Source organism: Anticarsia gemmatalis, chromosome 13 (genome assembly GCF_050436995.1).
Source record: "Anticarsia gemmatalis isolate Benzon Research Colony breed Stoneville strain chromosome 13, ilAntGemm2 primary, whole genome shotgun sequence".
NCBI lineage: Eukaryota > Metazoa > Arthropoda > Insecta > Lepidoptera > Erebidae > Anticarsia > Anticarsia gemmatalis.
The window spans coordinates 12425170-12444897 of record NC_134757.1 but is presented as its reverse complement, the minus strand read 5'-3'; the positions used below and the strand labels follow the sequence as shown (position 1 = coordinate 12444897).

Below are 19728 nucleotides of genomic sequence, written 5' to 3'. Positions count from 1 at the left end.
AATCATTATTACGAGCCCGGAAAGAGCGTTTCTGGGCAATTTTCGTGGAATATTATTCCAGAAGCTCTTGTGTATAAAATGTGTCTTTATAGTCACTTATTTACTTTATTAGAGTGATGATTTTTTTTATTAAACAACCTATTTTTATCATTATTGAGCAATCCCAGAATACACCCAATGGTCAAACCATTTGAGCACAAAGCTTCTCATTTTTTAGCTCTTTATCAAAACACTTTCTAAAGTTCTAATTTATGTTTCTTACGTAGATATCCAGTTCAAATGGGGTGAGCGTCGTCCCCCGGAGTCGGTGTGCAGCGCCGAGTGTGAGCTAGGACAGGCCAAGCAGTACGTGGAGGGCGAGAGCTGCTGCTGGCACTGTTTCAACTGCACGCAGTACGAGGTAAAAAAGCAGAGAAAACCACAGTCTAGAGGATATAAGCGTCGGCATATTCGCAAGTACCCTCTGATCGTCAGATAAGAAGATGGATCAGTAGTACTCAATATTCAAATTTCACGTAGGTCATATTTTTAGCTATTGGATAAGGGAAAGGTAGAAATTTAAATATTATCATAAATGTGGGTAAAAGTGGGAACGTTAAGTCTACACACAAATTCGGTTCAGCCCGACTTACTTGTTTCCTTTGTGCCGATCGGGTTCATCTACACATATTCGGTTTAGCCGCCCGGCTAGGCCGATTAATGCCGGACAGAATATGTGTGTAGCAAGCCTTACAGAGCCCATTTTGATCAAAAAAGAAGGGATTGCGATTCATGTTTTTAAGATACAGGCAACAATCGTACATTTTCAAACTAAATAGTACTTTGAAACAGCTTCTTCCATACATACAGCATCATACCTACATCCAAATCCTAATGGCTCTAGTCACCTACTTACTATGAACACACAGAATATAATATGCCCTGTATTATGTTAAACAGTTAATAGATACTTAGATACCATTAGAACTAACTAGTAAGATATGACAACTAGAAAGTAAATCACAGAACTTAGTAGTTTATTGCTCAGATAAACAGAAATAAACTTGATAACTGTACTACTGGGTGTTATTACACTAATATAAGTGTAGTTAATCTTCATTATTTGAAACTTGACTAAGTTTAAACATATCTTGTTTGTAAATGTACAACTTAAATACCCTTCTGGGCAATGTAAAAATTGTTCAAAATTAAATTAAGCCTGAAAGTCTGACATCCAGTTTTACGGAAATGTATCGTGTTATAGCCCAGGTAACCGGATTGTGGAGGTCAAGTAGGCAGTCGCTCTATGTAAAATATTGGTATTTAGCTGCATCTGGTGAGACTGGAAGCCGACTCCAACATAGATAGGAAAAAAGTCTAGGCTAAAAAAAGGACTTATTATATAGAAATTTCAGTTGCTAATTTGACTGGTATTGAAAACCTTATCTATTCCAATACTAATATTATAAAGCTGAAGAGTTAGTTTGTTTGTTTGAACGCGCTAATCTTAGGAAGTACAGGTCCGATTTGAAAAATTATTTCAGTATTAGATAGCCCATTTATCGAGGAAGGCTAAAGGCTATATAACATCACGCGACGACCAATACGAACAGAGGACCAGTAAAAAATGTAACAAAAACGGGATTTTTTTTTACTCATTCTCTCTTGTGACGCAAGCGAAGTTGCGCGGGTCAGCTAGTAAAATTTAGTCATTGGCTCTCCCACGCCCTTGAATACGTAATGTTTAACAGAAGCAAGTGTGTAGGCAAGAGATAGTTGTCAGACTTCAGTGAACGATAATGAAAGTTATTTCATTAGTATATTGAACCCACACCTCCGCACTAAGTGTGCCTTTATCTTCATTGGCGTGTGATGGGTGTAAGTGACGGCTGTTAATGGATACTTAGCCACTTTTATCAGTATCTGACCAACGTATAGATGATTCAGGAATTAACACTGTCTAAGAATTGTATGTTTCTGTCCTCAATTGGTTCTTGTTGTTACATCGAAATGAAAAATCATTTTTCATAATCGACACTATCTTCCAGGTACTTTTCTGAAAATATATTTATTATTCATATATTCATACCCACAAAGTTTAGTAGTATTTCCTTATTTTTGGTGCGTTTTGTGGTTAATTTCTGGTGTTAAACCATGAAAATTTTTAAATTACCGTCTTTATTGACTCTCTCTCTCTCCCTATAATGCAACCAGGCTTTTATAAAAAAAATATGTATATCACATACATATTTTGTTTACAACTCAGATCAAGTTTAGTTCTTATTTAAGCTAAAAATTATAATTTTATCAACACTTTCCCATTCTCTAAACAGATACGTTCAACGGAAGAGACACAGTGCACGGTGTGTCCTCGCGGCACGTTGCCCGACGCGACCAAGACGCATTGTCGGCCGATACCCGAAGCGTATCTACGACCTGACTCCGCCTGGGCTATTGGCGCTATGTCGTTCTCTTCCGTCGGGATACTGCTTACTGCGTAAGTATTTTGTACAATTTAGCTTGAAACGCTACTTCACCAAGGACCTGAAGTAGTAAATGTTATGGACGGCTACCTACCTTGAGCTTTGTATAAGTTTATAATACGCGTAGTAGTTTAATTTCGTTTCGTTAATGCAAATACTAAAAAAACATATAGTTTTGTAATTAATTTAGTCTGGTACAAACCTGATTCCAAAGGGCTTCCCATTGATCGAATAAGTTTTAATTTTTTTTTTTACAATTAAACGTACCTAGAATACGGATTCGAATTCAGACATAATAAATTTTTCAGACTAAAATCTAGCTTTCAATCCAATTAAGAATATATTATGTAACCTAGATTGAACATTTACTAAATCTTTGAATCTATACTTATGCTCGAATTCTACTACGAGTAAAGTCAAGAAACTGACGTTTAAATGTGATAACCATTAATATTCCCACCATTTAGTTATTCAGTATTCATGATTGATGAAAGCAATCGACTGGAAGCTAGATTGATCCATATAATCTGGTACTCGCACGTGATTCGACTTAACTAAACTTATTTTATTTCATAACTTTCTCTTGGGGATTTGTTCTTTATGATATACTAGTTTTTTCCCGCGGTCTTGTCTGCAGGGTAAAGAAAAAACATAGCAACATTTTAATGTGAAGATGACACAATCTTCACTCCGTCATTATATTGTTGTAAAAGACAGACGGAAAAACTAGTTCTCATGCACTTTTCAAATAATTATGGGTTAAAGATAAATTTTAAAGATTTGCTTTGATTTGTTAAGATTTGCCATAATCTCGACTGTTTTCTGTGTCAAAAGGTATCTAATTTTGGGCTAAGGGCGGATCAACCAAAAGAATCTTCCAAACCAGACTAACAGTTGCGGAGATTATATAAAACGTCATAAACATTTCGTTTTTAAAATTTGTAGGGAGATTAACGGTATATCATAGCTTTTATACGCAAAACGATATTTTTGGATTTAACAAGACTCTAAGAGATAATTCCGATCACATAAACAAACTATTCTTCAGCCATTTTTTATATGAGTACAGATATGAGGTGCGAAGATTTCTTTATAGGTTAAGCGTTTCTCGATGGCTGGAGCGATAGGTTGTAAAGTTTTATAAGTTTGGTAAAGGTAATCTGAGGATTTATTGAACTTAGTTCTTTGTTCTAGCAGTATATCTTGTTACAACATTTATATTTGATCAGAATTTGTAATATGTTGTCTCTATCTTTCAAGAACAAAATAACATGGATTTTGAATTTAAGCAAGAGTTTGGTGTTTTTGTTTATGCCTGTATTTTGTGTCAACATAAGTTTATTTTGTAGTTTTGGGTCCAATTCACAGATTAAATAGTTATGATAAGATTGTAATTTTGAAGAAGATTCTGCCACAAATATGCCTTGTAAATAAATGCCTTAGACTTATTTTTTCTTTCCCAAAGTTAGTTCTTATATCATCTGCATAGGGATGAAAAAACTATGTAATTGACGTAATCGATTATATTGTTTATTTTATTTAAAATGCTTGGAAATGGAAACACTTATAAGATATGTGATACCATTTTTATCTAAAACTCTCCAGCATTTATCAGCCCTTATTCTGTCAGAAATATCCTGTGTCAAAGCCCTATTAAAAAAACAAATGTTATATATAATTTTTATCTACATTAACATCTTCCCTTACAGTTTCGTGTGCGGTGTGTGGGTCCGTCACAGCTCGACGCCGGTGGTGCGTGCGAGTGGCCGCGAGCTGTCGTACGTGCTGCTCGCCGGGATCCTCATGTGCTACCTCGTCACCTTCGCGCTCGTCTTCCGACCTACTGACATACTCTGCTCTATACAAAGGCAAGTACATGTATAGTAAGTACTAGGCTTGTAACTTTCAGGAGGCATGGAGTACAGTTGACAAAGATATAACAATGACGGCGTAAGGTTCCGTATTTCTTGTCCTCATCGGTATAGCTTTTCTATAGAAATATTTTCAAACTATACAAAAATAAAGGCAGTAGAAAATGACTATAAAACCCAATATCCTGAAATAAGACCTACATATATTTTCGTAAAAAAGCCAACTAAGTTCTTAACCCTAATTAAAAATCTCAGACAATTTTCACATAAAGTTCTCATAATGTTTCCTATGTAAAGATCGGTGCAAAAAGCTATTCGCAAAACAGATTACGAACTGCAGACCTCAGTTTTAAGGCACTTTGAGTGTCATACAACCTAAGTACCCGCGGGAAAATTTCCACATCGCGTCGCCATAAAGGCTTCCTCTAAAGCAAGGACACTTAAAACTTTAAAACGAGATGACGACACCAACAATTTTCAGCCAACACGAATATTTCAACTAACAAGTTTCCGTTAAAAACTTGAAAGTAGGGTATAATTTTATGTAGTTTTAACAAACTTTTGTGCTTTTTGTTCGATCGGTACTATCGACTAGAAAGCGTTTGACGTTTTACAGAGCATAAAAAAAATTGTTCTTGAAAATTACGCAGGGGGCGCGGATCAGTTTTTCATACAACATTTATTTGTAGCTGGTGTTCAATCGCTGCTGTCTGAGTGGTAGCATCTACGAATGCCTTATAACGATCCCCGGTCGGACAAAGTGCTATGGAGTTTTCTAAATCACTTAAGCAGCCGTAATAAAAATATATTCAATATGTCTAAAAAATACCAGCAGCCAGTTATGGCTTCCATGGTTATGTTTATCAAAAAGGATGTAGTTGTAATTTCTAAGCAACTTTATTCTCAAAAACGATATTCTACAAATCTTCAATTCAATATGCCTACGTAAATCTAGGAAAGCAACCGATACAAAGCTTCAAGCACTTCACTTCCCACATCCTGAACCTTTCACATTCAACCAAGGCTTCGTAGAACTACACACGACGCTATTGACAATTCAATTGCTATTCAGAGTTCAAAGAACTTGTCAACAATAAGTTTCTCCAAACAAATGTTTCAATTAATCAAATCAACACAATTAATTCTGCTCTTTGACAAATGAACTACGCTTATGAACTCGCTGACAGTGAAGTTCTACAAGGAAGTATATTTCTAGGCTGTCATATTTGATTTATTACTAAGTTTGAAATTATTTGTGACTGCGAAGTTGTAGTTTTACAATAAGTAAGTACAATGGGTAACAAAAATAGATGTACATATATTTCGATTTGACGGCAAGACTAAACAGACTTGGATTAGATTTATTTATTTAACTCATGACTGTCGAATCGAGGGAGGAGTTAGGCCTTGTGTCCACCACGCTGGCCAAGTCGCGTTACGTATTTCACGTGCCCTCAAGGAATGCGTTAGATATTTTTTTAGACACGAAGGGTTTCATCACAATGTTTTCCTTCGCCGTTGAAACAAGTGGTAATAACGTCTATTAAACACATAACTTTGAAAAGCATGTCGTTTTATTGACCTGATATTTAGTCAAAATCAAGTCTAGTTAGATCTAACTCCAACACCAAAGTAACATAAAACAGTCCGGAAGTAACTTCTTCTGTTATAACCGAAACTTACCGGATCCTTGAAATTAATACAATTCAAACTATCATTTGAACTTCAACACTAGTTCCGTAGTTAGCAATTCCAAGCTAACTCGAAGTCCGACGTTTATCATATTTAGCATCTGGTGTCAGTTGCTCATTGCAAATTCTCTCAGAGCTGGCTCATACATTTTTCATAAGTTTTACACTGATTACTAGATTTTATAAAGTCTGTTCTGAATTGTCTGCGTCTGCGCGGCAAACTGATAAATTGGTGGTTTTAATTTTGCTGATACTATCGGACATTGAGGGTTCAAATTTTAACTTACCTTGTAAATGACTGTCCGTTCACAGCTAGCGGTAGCCAGTAAATTTATAATGAAACAAAGATTGTTACTTTTCTTGGCTGTTACTTTTGATGAAGAAACTGGCCATAAGCCGCTGATCCGATATAGATGATGTTTTGTATAAAGATATAAAAAATCTAAAAGTCGACTTTCCGACTTACCTTATATGGTTTCGAGACGACCACTCGAAAGACAGTTAGATAGTTAGATAGCAGTAGAAAGCCGCCCAGGAGTTACGAGAACTGTGACACGCGGTGCCCAACTTTAACCAACAGAAAATTGAAGGTCATCTAGGAATTTATTCCTTAACAATATTACTCTTAAGTTTATAATTGCACACCTCAAATAGCAACAAGCTCTCAATTCAACGGTAGCAGCATGCAAATTGCAGTTGGATTTCTTGATATCATTGTTTTTGTTCAATCTATAACATTTGCATTGAAATTGAGTTGCAAGTTTGTCCACAATCTCTCTGTTACTGAGTGCAAATAACTGAATTAATTTAGACTTACAAATTGATTAGGAAATCGAAGTTATTTGGATAATTTAACTGCTATTTTGATCACGGTTAAAAATATATATCTTTAGAATATTACGTAGGTTACTCCATTGTCTGAGTAGTGTGTCTAATATTTGCAGTATATAAAAACGTCAGTTAAACTTGCTACCCATCTTCGGTTCGGCATAATTCGACCTAGCTCGGCGGCAAATTCGATTATGAATAGATGGAACACGCCTGAATTTTTAAAATTAATTGCTCAAGCTTGCGAGTCAAGCCGAACAAGTGCAGTAATTCTTTTGAGTCGGTTTTGTTGTTCGATAAATACTGCCGATCTGAACATACCGACACGAATGTATGTGTAGCAAACTTTACGTGGGACGTGAATGAGCCGAACGGGGCCAAGTGCGGCCGGTTCTGACGTAGACTACCTAATGTTATACCTAGTGCCGGCCAAACGCTATGTAAGAAATTTACTAGAGGTCTAGATTTAGAGGCTGGATGTATTTGCTGCTTTTTCGTTGGAAAGGCTGGATTTATTCCTTGTTTCTTAATAGAATACCAAATTCATTGAAGTTTACTTGTGTAGAGATAAAGAATTTCTTGAAATCGGTTTATATGTCTAAAAATACATCCTGTTGTTCCTATAAAAAGAGAATTACGAGAATGTCAACTCCTGTGTTAAAAACAACTCCCACACACAAAACTACACGTTTACGACTCGTTATTTCGTTCCGCGCGATAGTCATAATCAAAAAATTGCTCCAGAGAACACAAAGTATTGTCAAACCTAAAAAAACTATTTATAAATAGTTAATATTTAAATATTTTTGGACCACTCACAGTTGGTCATCTGATTCCAGACCAAAATGGAGACCATCTTAAGATACCACCCATAATATATCTTACGTTCTTGATACTTAAATCAATATCTTATTGGAATAAAAATATATCGAATAATCTACTAAATCTTTTACCATAAATTTGCTTTAAAAATTCTGTCAGCAGTAAATTTGACACGTTTTCTGCACAAATATTACACTACACACGATAATATATCTTATATCTTACACAATACAGGCTATATTCTCTTACAAACCAAAGTGCAGTGTACTGAAATATTGAGAAGATTCGTTTGAAAATGTTCTGTTATAGATTTCAAAAGTTGTAATAGAAAATTGCTTGCTATCAATGACGAGGTATGTGTTCAGAATTTTAAGTTTCAAGCCGAATGATATAAGTACACCTCACACGCTAGTGGTTGACGGTTCGAACCCGAAGCTACAATGACATTTCGAAGTTACGCGTGTATTTGAAATAATTATCACTTGCTCTAACTGTGAAGGAAAATCATCGTAATGAAACCTTGCATGCCGGTAAATATGCTTAATACATGCAAAGTCTCCAACCCGCATTTGGCCAGCGTGGTGGACTCAAGGCCAAACCCCTCCCTCCTTTGAGAGGAGACTCTCCAGCAGTGGGACAATAACAGGCGATTGTTATAATTATTACTAACTCATCTTCATTACGACATAACGTGGAGCAGTGAAAACCTTTTAGTTCTAATCAAAATTGACGATTTATTCACAAATAGGTTCTAAATAATATTTAAATAACAAATGGAGCTGTCAGTATTAATATTTTGAAAGGTCTAAAATAGAACTTTGATCTGTTAATTTGTAATCAATATTTATTAACGTTTAAACTACGGTAATAGAAGCAATATTGTGTAGATTTGATAATTATGTCGACTCAAAGAGCTGCTGGATATAAATAAGGAATGAATATTCGTTTCATATACACGCTTCTGTTATAATTTCAAGAACTACTTTTGGCATTGGTTTGTACAATCAATGAAACCAAACTTCTACATATTGACATGCAAGGATAACACAACAAACAGGAAAACTTCCATTTTAAATTTATATTAAATTTTATACAATAACTTTCTGAAATATATTCCCAAGGAGAGTTGACATCATGCTGGCGGTCGTAAATACGTCAGCTAAATCTGTTTTTGAGAAATAAGACATGTTATACCGAACCTAGCTTGGATAAGGGCAAGACAACAATAACAATAAGTCCGCAACCCGCAATTGGCCAGCGTGGTGGACTCAAGGCCTAACCCTTCCCTCATTACGGGAGGAGACCCTTGCCCAGCAGTGGTACAGTAATGGGTTTGTTAAAAGAATAACTTGAAAGAAGAATAACAAGATTTCTAAAATAAATTCTAAAGGAAGAAAAATCCAAACCGAGTTTAAAGTCAGAGCATAAAACTCAAATCCTACAATTTGAAACATGAACGCAACTATGAATGTTGTATGATTTCCCAGCAGAGAGGTCGATACATACCAATTTGTAGCAAATAGAAGCGTGAAGTGTAAACTAGTGCGACGATCGAACACGAGTCAGTGCACGTACTGTGTTAACAGCTTGTTTTATCCGTTGCACTCGGTGGGACGAATAGTCGAAGTTCTCGTTTATATTTCTGATAAGTGCAGCTAATACTTAACAGTACAAACTGTTATAAATGTTATTTATTTTGTGTTGTGGTTTGTGATCAATCTTTGATGACTTAGTATACCAAAGTTAACGATTTTGTAGCTCAATTCTCTACCATTATTGACTAGCCGGCTTGCTATCGAGAAATGTTTTTTTTGAAAATTTGATCAGCGCCTCTAACGGGCGGCGTAGGAACTATTTTGGCAGTATACTTCAAATGTCGAACTTTCGATACTCGACAGAACTGACTGTAGAGAATCGCGCTACAGTACACAAAATCTATCCGACCAATTTTTACCAAGGCGATCGTTTCGACCCGTGATCAAGTATGCGCACGGCGGTGACTTGTGTAGCCAATTTTAGCAGAAAACTCACGTGTACAGTGCAACACATAACTCTAATCTAAACAGGTCTTGTACGCAATATCGATGTTTTATATTCCATGCATCGATAGTTGCAGAATTGCAAAATCGCACAGCCATTTGCTACGATCTCTTCACCATTCACATCCATACATCTTGTCATACAGTACCGTCGATTACGAATGAATCAATCCTTTAATCGAAATGAACTCAATTGTCTGAACAACGATAAAAACAGTAAATAATGTACCTATTGGTAATTTATTCCCGCACAGCACGAATAAAGTTTCGAAAGTACCATTTTGTGTGGCATAATTTTGAACTATTTTACGAAACAGTAAACAGTTTTACATACAATTTGTTGAATCATTTATCCCCACTGAGTTCGCAAGTTTCATCAAGAATAGTAAATTAAGCGCGAAATCATCCACTTTAACCAATCTGTCTAGTGAAACGTTTTACGAAAATACTTTCTACATTGCCAATACTGAGCGGTCTGCTAAGCTATTTTTGATTTTGTATCGTTTTAAGAAAGGGTTTTGTGGACGAATACAGCTGCAGCACTGCATCTTAATATTGAACGTGTCAGTTGCAATAGTCCTTCTAGATAGAGGTATAGGAGAAAACTTTCTCATTCTAAATTGTGTTAATATATGGATAAATGTGCGTATTCAATGGAAAAAAAAAATATCAATTGTCTGGTTACCACGACACAAGCTTTGTTTGGTAAGCAGTCAGAAGACTGATATTAGTACCTATCTGAAGGAATGATATTAAAACCTACGTTAGTCCAAGGTTCATGTGGCTGGTTCCCACCGAGATATCTGAAACAAGAAACTAACTCGTATTTTTTTCCTCAGGTTTGGCACCGGTTTCTGCTTCACGGTGGTATACGCGGCTCTCCTGACGAAGACCAACAGAATCTCGCGTATCTTCAACGCCAGCAAGCACTCCGCCAAGAGACCCATCCTCATATCTCCCAGCTCGCAGCTCGCTATCTGCGCTGCTCTTATCTCTATACAGGTAAATACAAGCATCTACTTCTCATGCAAATTATACTACGACTTTTTGAAAAAGAATCGGCCTATTAAGTTTTATCTCTCCGCAATATATTAGTTGACTGCTTTTGTGGTGGTCTCAATTATAATGCTTCCTTTTTATAGACTAGGTTCATTTTTATGATTTGGTCGTGGTTTGTTTTCCAGTGACCTGCACAAATATAATTTTATATTAAAAGTAAAAAAAAAACCTTACTTGTAAACTTCGTTAACAATTTCAAGTTTATGTTTATTGTTTCTTGAAAGACTCCTTGTCCATTTTTAGAAATATCTGTTTCTACAAAACATTGATGGCAAATAATTTTGCCTGAAACCAATTTAAAAGTTCGAGAGTTATGAAGTTTACCCTGTCTTGGCTATTAATAAACGAGGCCCCTGTCTGAAAAGAGACAGACGACAATAGGCTAGTAGGATATTTTACTACGTTATGAATAATGTAAAAGCTTATATATAAACGTATAGTTGCAATATTCATCTAATAAGTCGAAGCGATGTCATTTATTCCTTGCAAAGTGTGAATACGTTAAATGATTTGGTAAAGAATAATCTTATCGACAATACTATATTGTGTGTTATTTGTCAGTATTTCTACATCTGTAGCACGATTCTCTAAAATGTAATAAAATGTATAGCCAAAATTGTTTCTACGACGTTCGCTAGAGGCGCTGAACCGATCGTCACACTTTTTTTTGATAGCTAGCCGGTTGTCGGTACTCGATAGTGGAAGGAAATCGGGCTACTGCTTTTTTGACATTTCATACGGAGCAGCTGCTTTGACTTGTGGCTAAAATGCGTATTTTAACGAAAAAAAAATACGATGATAAGTATTTGGTAAACAAGTCCGTTTCAAAGCTTTCCTTCTTGCAGGTGCTAATAGTGGTAGTGTGGATGATCGTGGCGCCAGCACGTGCTATGTTCCACTATCCAACGCGGGAGGACAACATGCTGGTGTGCGACTCGTACGTGGACGCGTCGTACATGATCGCCTTCTTCTACCCCATCGTGCTGATTCTTGTGTGTACCGTGTACGCTGTGCTCACTAGGAAGATTCCTGAGGCTTTTAATGAGAGCAAGCATATTGGTGAGTGTTGATTGTATTTGTAAATATGATGTCTGAAAATGTCCTGCAGTTTTTGCGTTTTTCAAAGGTTATCCTTTATAATTATTATATTAGATTAATAATTAGATAATTTGAATGCAAGGGTTTTGTTAATATAGACAGATTGCGGCTTGTTTAATTAAGATCTGGCTTTCGCCTTTCAATTATTGTGTAACATTAAATTCTAACATCTTTTCATGGCAATTACAGTAGTGATTTAATATAATTAACGCAAAACATTGATTTAAACAAGATCGTAAAACTATTATAATATATTAACAGAGTACAGGCTGGTTTTTCAAGCTCAAAGCTAGTAAAATAAAACTAAAAAAAAATATTGATGCAACAAAATTTTCTCGATCACTATCACGATCACATAGCACAATTTAACCAAAGTATCAAATCACAACACAGCACAATTCAACAAACCAAAAATCTGAAACAACACATCAAATAAAACAAGAAAAAGCCCTCAACAGCATATCCGTATCATCACAAAAAGCTTGAAGGTCAGAAACAAAGACGTATGTAATGAAGTCCAATCAGAGCCCGACTCTCGGCGGCCATTAAACTGAAGATAACATCTGACAAATAGCGCTCTTTCTTACAAGCTAGCTTCAATAATGTAACACTAGGTTTGGGATTACATCGATAGAATTTCCTAACGAAATGAAATTTAAAAAAAACACGGAAAGGGGGATTCAAAATTATCACCTTTAAACTTTTCATGTAGTCAGCAAAGCATTTTTTTTGTTGGCAACATAAAACAAATTTCAGAAGTTTAATGTTTTGCAGAAACTGACATTCTTTTGAAAACTTTAACCCCACTTGCCTAAAGTGGTGACAAAGGTTTATCTCATTTCGATAGGAGACTCTTGCTTAGCAGTATGACAGTGACGAGCTACACTTGCGTCATAAAATGAAACAACATCTTGACCGTTCTTCTAAGAGTGAAAAGAATAAGAAGAAGAAGAGTAAAAAACCTTATGAGATTTTTAAAGGCAGGTCAACCAAGTTTCGTTCGATATCCTTTTTCCAATTGTCGTATCTTAAATAATGAATTTCGTACGAAAAATCCCGGATTAAACCGTTATCCTTCGCCAATAAATAGAATAAATTAATAATCCAACATTTTTCATAGAATCCGTTTACTCAAAACTCCGAAGTATTCTAAAAGGATTAAGAAAAACTTTGGCTAACGATTATTTATTAGAAAAGTATTACTTGGGGTTCGGCTTCTACAAAACTAATTTTAAGGTCCGCATAACAAAATTAAATTCAACATCGGAGCCAAAGTTTGTACAGAAATCATTTACAAAACTGGTTTATATCAAAAAGTTGATCTTTGAGACCTTGAAGGTTAAAATTGAACCTTAAAATTGAGCCTACAAATGAACCTTATTATATAACTAATTTAAATTTTGCCTGTTTTGAATAGGCTTGAATTTTTATAAATTTCCCGATCATATTATGAAAGAAGCTTAAGGTTAATGGATGCTGTTTATCGATTTCACATTAAGGTCTGAGTTACGATAATATTTTGCACGATCAGACCATGTAAATAGGTTTTAATAAGCATACGTTTAAGCTCCGAAGATCAATAGCATCTGCGTTGTAACATTAACATAGATATAGCTGTGCTTTTAATTTAAAATTAATTAAAATTAGTTACACGTTTACTTAACTAGGCTAACTGAGATCAAAAACCTGGAAAAATACACCTTAAATAACATAAAATTACATTTTGCTCTCATGCGGATAGAAAACTACCTACTCTGTAATTCAGGAATATTATAGCCGTACTACGTCTTAAAATACCACCAAGCGGACACCCATCTACGGAATGATCCCGTCAAGGGTTGCTTAACCCACTGATCGTTAACGTGATAAAATTTTACGAGGATGTATATTCCCAGCCGTATTCTTTGAGTCAACAATATATCACTGTAATCGAAGAAAAGAAAATACGAAACGAAATCCGACATCAAATAAAGTTATCGACAAATCAGTAGCCAACTCTAGCGTAGTAAATCCCCCGTTGTTTGTCGTATTACGTCGAATATCCCATTGTTAGCGATCCATTGTAATGGAGACAATGCAATTTGCCTCTTATTGACATGGCCATTGTGACGGAACCTTGATACCAGGTGGGCTAAGGCTTCTACAGAATAATTAGATTGTCGAGACCAACTTATTGATTAGGGAGTATGCAAATATGAGCCGTGATTGTATCTGTGATTCTGAGCTTATTTAAATGTAGTGAGTGGGAGAAAGATTTGAAAATAAGATAGAATCTTTACGTGCTGTACAGGATAGTAAAATAAAGATAATAATAAAGCTATTCTAGACACGTCAAAAAAGTTGTCTTGTCCTTTTGGTGTAAGGTCTTACATAATATCGTCACAAGATGAATGTCTATAATTAATTAGGAATCATTTAAAATTTTAGCATTATGCAAGACAGAACTAAAGTGGCTTATACATTTACTTTGAAAAAAAAAACTTATATACTCGTACTTTAAAGTATATATCATCAAATCAAATCTAAATCGATAAATAAATTATGTGAAGATTCTGTTGTGTAATATTATACTGTAAATCTGTTCAACAATAAATAAATTTATAGGGAATTTTAAGCGTTTTGCCCGCGCTCAGTTCCGTATAATTTAACGCTGCATCATCTTTTTCAAGTGAAATTAGAAATACTCAGCATGACATTCGCATTTCCGTCCCTTTTCAATAGCCAAGAAGATTTTCCTCGTATCTATAGATTGCAGTTTACCAAGATTGTGTTTTGAGTTTGTAGAAACAAGATAAGCCGAGTACTCCGAGTAGTTAGCTACCATTACACTCGTGTAAAAGTAGATAAATCTTTGATTTTTCGAACCATATTTATTATTAACTTCAAAGTGCTGTAAGTTTCAAGTCAAAATTGTTAAAGCACTCAATCCGCGCTTTATCTACGCAGTAGACTATAGTCTCAAAAACCTTATTATTACAATTACTCACAGTGGACCCATGTCCAATGATTGGAAAGTATATAAAATTGGCTGACTTGACAAACGGCTGAACCATCCTGGTACTTCAAGGAATATTTTAGAAAAAAGTACGAAATCGGTTGAACTGCAATCGAAATTTGCGTTTAACAACACATTTAGCTATTCATTTATGTTTAACAGATGATTATTGAAATGACTAACTATGTTTTCTTGTCCAGGGTTCACAATGTACACGACGTGCGTGATCTGGCTGGCGTTCGTGCCGCTGTACTTCGGCACGGCGAGCCACGTGCCGCTGCGCGTCACCAGCATGGCCGTCACCATCTCGCTCAGCGCCAGCGTCACGCTCGTCTGCCTCTTCTCACCTAAGGTATAATACTACTGTCATATACATTTTACTATCTGTGTCATATATACGTCTTATACCTGTATGACATATATTATTACTGTCATATATGTATATGTCATATACCTGTGGTATGTTGTGTACACGGTTTATTCTACTCTTGTAGAGCAAGTACCAGTAAGTAGTCGCATGTGGTATATTGATTAAGGATTTGATATGATACATGGAATAAAATATATGCGAATTTTTTTAGAATTTTCAATTCAGTCAAGTGTTTCAGTAGCGTTTTTACTTATATGTTTGTATGTATATCACAAAGTGTAAGTAGACGCTTGTCGTAATGTAAGTAAGGAAAACTTACAAAACTATATCATTTACTAAAAGCAATACCATAATATAGAGTAATATTATGAATGCAGCAGAACCCTTTTCTGATAACATTTGACCCTAATTTATGTACTACATAAACGTAGACATATTTACAATCAAAATAAGAACACAAAATGGCTAAAACACACTTAACTAAAAACGTATTTTTCCCTCTTCACGGCTCATTGGCAAGACATCCACGTTCGGATCAGTAACCCCGTGAAATCAAGGGTCGTAGAATCAAAATACGGATACGAACCCAAAAACTCAACCTCCTTTATTTATTTACCAATAAAAAAGACAAAATACAACTTGATTTCAAGTGCCCCTATAAAACATTTTATTTCAGAATTCAAGCTCTTTTACAAATGCAAAATATTTCACGGTTTCCCATTTTTACCGACTTTTTGAATGCCATTTTTTGAATATGGATATTCCCTTACTCCATTCAGAATGCGTGAAAAGAAAAACGTCGAATAACCTACAAATAAAAAGTATTTTTGCTTTTTTCCGGATTGGTGTTGAAATATTTTTGATTTTAATTGGAACCTGAAATAGGATAGGGGCCAGAACGCATTCATTTTAATCTTTTATTTGCATCAGCAGTTCGAAATGGAATTGTAAACAAACAAATCACGTACACAAAACAATCAGTTTCTAAAAACCTTTATTAACTTTCGTAATACTTATTTTAAAAAATCAGTAATAACGATATCTTCTCGAAAAAATATAAGGTTGATGAAACATGTACATTAAGCATGTCTGACAATTCATTATACTTTATGTTAAACTAATTTCTGCAGCAGCTATTTAAAAAGCAAACAATACGTTGTTTTCCACCGAATTTCAAAAGAAATCACACCAGACTTAGGACAAATTTTCCCTAACAGCTTTCCAAAAAATAACCTAAAGCTAATGTCCTATGTTTCAGTTGTACATAATCCTGATAAGGCCGGAGCGCAACGTGCGACAGAGTATAATGCCGGTGCGGTACAGCCGCAAGCCGCCCCCCACTCACCCCCTACCACATCCACCGTCTAACAACTTTAAGAGTAAGTATTACCAACTGCAGTTTGCACTTTTGTGCACTGTGACAGGAGAAAGAGCAAAAGTGATAGCTTTTAGAAGCTGCAGGAGAATATTGAGAGAGAAACGGTTACTTACCGTGGTCTAAATAGACTGTAGGTCACACGGAGTCTGGGGTTTGGAAAAAACACTAATGAAAATAGCTTTATATTTTCTTTTCTAATTGATCAAAATTTGGTTAATAATTCAATATTAGCATTAATATCCTCATTTTGGTTTTCAGTGGTATGAAAATATAGAACATTTTCGAGGGAAATAGAAATTATTTTACAAGCGAATGGTGTCGGGTGGTTTAGTTAATTAACCTTTTTATAGAAATAATTGCTGGATAGTACTAATATCTATTGCATGTTCAAAATGTATTCATTTGAAGGCAATTTCAGCGAAACGTGCAGTTATTTCAATAATATTGTTTTACTGACAATACATGCAATAAGTAATGGCCGCATTATATCATGTTCTATTGGAATATGGTGTAAAATAACCAGCTTTTTGTAGAATTATACTACATTTTAAAAATTCTATGACGTGTCTAATTGCATTGTAGTCGTGCTACATAAATACTAAATTATCATGGACAACATAATGGACAGTAATGTCATGTCATTATTGTATACAACTGTAAATTATCTGGCAAACTTATGCGACAACACTTTGCCTGGGCATTGAACTTTAGACGACGTGATTGACTATTAACTTTGTAAAATATCTGACACAAGCTTACCCTTATTAACTTTTCAGCGATGAGTCGAATACTTAATGTCATAGTAATAAGTACATATAAAACTTATACAATTATGTAGCGGCCTAATAATATTAAATATTGCCTTTTCAGAAGCACCATGCGCGGACAAAGAAACTCAAACCGATCCAGCCGACTTCAAACTCGTTAACGGACAAACGATTCAGCCGAAAAGCGATGCAGAGAAGAAGCAAGAACTACCCAAAGACGATCCAAAAACTCAATGTAACAACATCAAAACAAACGCAAACGACAAAAGTAGCTATACCCAAGTAACTAATGATAAAGCAGATACCTTATAGCAAAGACATTCTTCCAAATCTCTAATAACTTATTCGAACAAAAATAATAATATTAGTTTTAAAAAGAAAAGTTGCTCATGTAAACTGAAGGAAAGAAAACCTGTAGTTGTTTAATCTTTTGTATAATACGTAGAAAGCTTTCAATGTACATAAGTATAAAATGCTTTATTACTTTGTAAATAATTGTTAATAAACTCTTTTCAATAACTAGACAAATTTCTCTTTGTACATAATCAATTTGTAAATATAATGGAAAAGACAAATAGTGATGTTTATTGTATATAATCGTATATGTATTGTTAAGATTATTGTTTGATATATAAAATATATAATGTAAGTTATTTAAGAATGGTTTAATATGTGCAGACAGAGCTTTGAGCCAGGACAGTAGCGACAAGTAAAATTAGGCTAAAATAATTTTAACTGATATTATCAAATGTTTTAACCGCGGCTGCTCTAAAATCCTACTTATTGTTTTATTGTTTAAAATTGATTACAGTATTATTATTTATGGTTGTTTTAATATATTTAAGTAGGGTTTTAGAGTGGTCGTTCTCAGCAATATATGACTAATAATACATATCATAAAATTTTGAATTTTATCACTAGTTAGAAAGCAAGGTTTAGTAATCGCATACTAATAATAAAGGCTATTTACATATATTATTATTAAAATTGCCGCTCCTGTCTTGCTCTGCCTGTGCATGTTACGATATAATTAAGAGCATATTTACGAAAATAAACAGTTTGATGTTATAAACGTTGTTTTATTTTGTGAACACCACTTTCAGGAACCAGAATTAAAATGAAAAATATAATTTATTGTGTGGTTAGGCTTGCTACGCACATATTCGGATCGGTTCGGCAGTATTTATCGAACAATCCGCTGATTTGTGACAATTTTGTATTATTAAAGTTATAATTTAATACACGCAAAACTTCGAAAAGATATTGGTGTGTTTTCTAGGGTCGAACCATCGACCACTTGCGTGGAAGGTGCCAACTTATACATACCCCTTGGCAATCACTAAATGAGAAAGTACGAGGACCTTCCTAAATATTTTTACATCAGTACAACATTTTTTTGAGCCTGTAGAATAAAGGAACCAATTTAGCTTTGTAAATCTTCAACTGTTACAACGACACCAAACTATGATCCTAGTATTAAATATAGGGGTTATTAGTACTTAATTTTATATTCAAGCACCTTCATAAAACTAGAGTAACGACAAAAAGGTAGTTTAGCCCAAATCGATTACGTTTAAACGAGTTTTGCCAATAAATTGATGAACGTTAAGTAAAGAGAGCCCATTCAGTAATAATTCGACCAGAATAACTTGAACTCTCAACTCAATTGATCGAGTAAGCAATTTGAAGTGAAACGGGGATCTGTTAATAACGGGTGTTCGAGGAATTCTGAGTCGAATCTTGTGTTATTCATCAATCCCTGTGATTAAAAGGCAATATTAATGGGCCGAGGTTAATCTTTGAAGGTAAAGTTTATTGTTGGGAACTATCTGGTTTAAATATTGAACAGTTGCCAGTGTTTCTGCTGTAGTCACCGTCATAAAGTTAAATAATGATGAGTAGATATACATAGATTATAACTCAAGTCACAGGGGTGTAGATACCAGTGCATTGTTTGTAATTCTCGCATCCCCAATGCCTCTTCCACGCTACTCGCGAAGTTCCTCATGGGTGTAAGTACTTCTAGCAACTTCGGCTATATTTTGAAGTGCGACACTCGTTTATGTTATGAAATCACCGATATCATTTTATAAGTTAATTTGGTAAAACAACTCACCAGGATTCACAAACGTAGAACCAGCCGTCGGTCAGGGTCGTAGAAGAAAAAAAAGCAAAAATATGCTCGCTCTATCTACCCGCGTTCTCAATAAATTGTCTTCTACCTACAATAATAATAATAAATTTAAAAACATAGTTGAGTTCAAAAATTCAATATTTTTATTCGATTCGCGACTGCACTCGCGACAGTAATATAATATTGTACAGCGTGCGTCACATATTTGATGACG

The 19728-nt window shown here is 34.9% G+C and overlaps 2 protein-coding genes across 3 annotated transcripts in view; one reads left to right on the top strand and one right to left on the bottom strand.

Annotated features, from left to right (window-relative positions):
* The window catches only part of LOC142977560 (metabotropic glutamate receptor 2-like), a 201324-nt gene extending 182908 nt beyond the window's left edge, over positions 1-18416 (top strand). For both annotated transcript variants that reach the window (XM_076121513.1, XM_076121514.1), the window contains 8 exons: positions 267-400; positions 2313-2476; positions 4172-4330; positions 10553-10715; positions 11618-11831; positions 15066-15217; positions 16494-16614; positions 17484-18416. In XM_076121513.1, the coding sequence (XP_075977628.1) occupies positions 267-400; positions 2313-2476; positions 4172-4330; positions 10553-10715; positions 11618-11831; positions 15066-15217; positions 16494-16614; positions 17484-17692 (1316 nt within the window). In that variant the 3' untranslated portion in view covers positions 17693-18416. The remainder of the gene's footprint in view (positions 1-266; positions 401-2312; positions 2477-4171; positions 4331-10552; positions 10716-11617; positions 11832-15065; positions 15218-16493; positions 16615-17483) is intronic.
* Positions 15114-19728, bottom strand: part of LOC142977562 (uncharacterized) — a 29034-nt gene continuing 24419 nt past the window's right edge. Inside the window, exons 10-11 of the transcript XR_012959710.1 lie at positions 19497-19602; positions 15114-15212 (exon numbers count right to left, since the gene is read on the bottom strand). The gene's annotated coding sequence lies outside the window, so the exon portion shown is untranslated. The remainder of the gene's footprint in view (positions 15213-19496; positions 19603-19728) is intronic.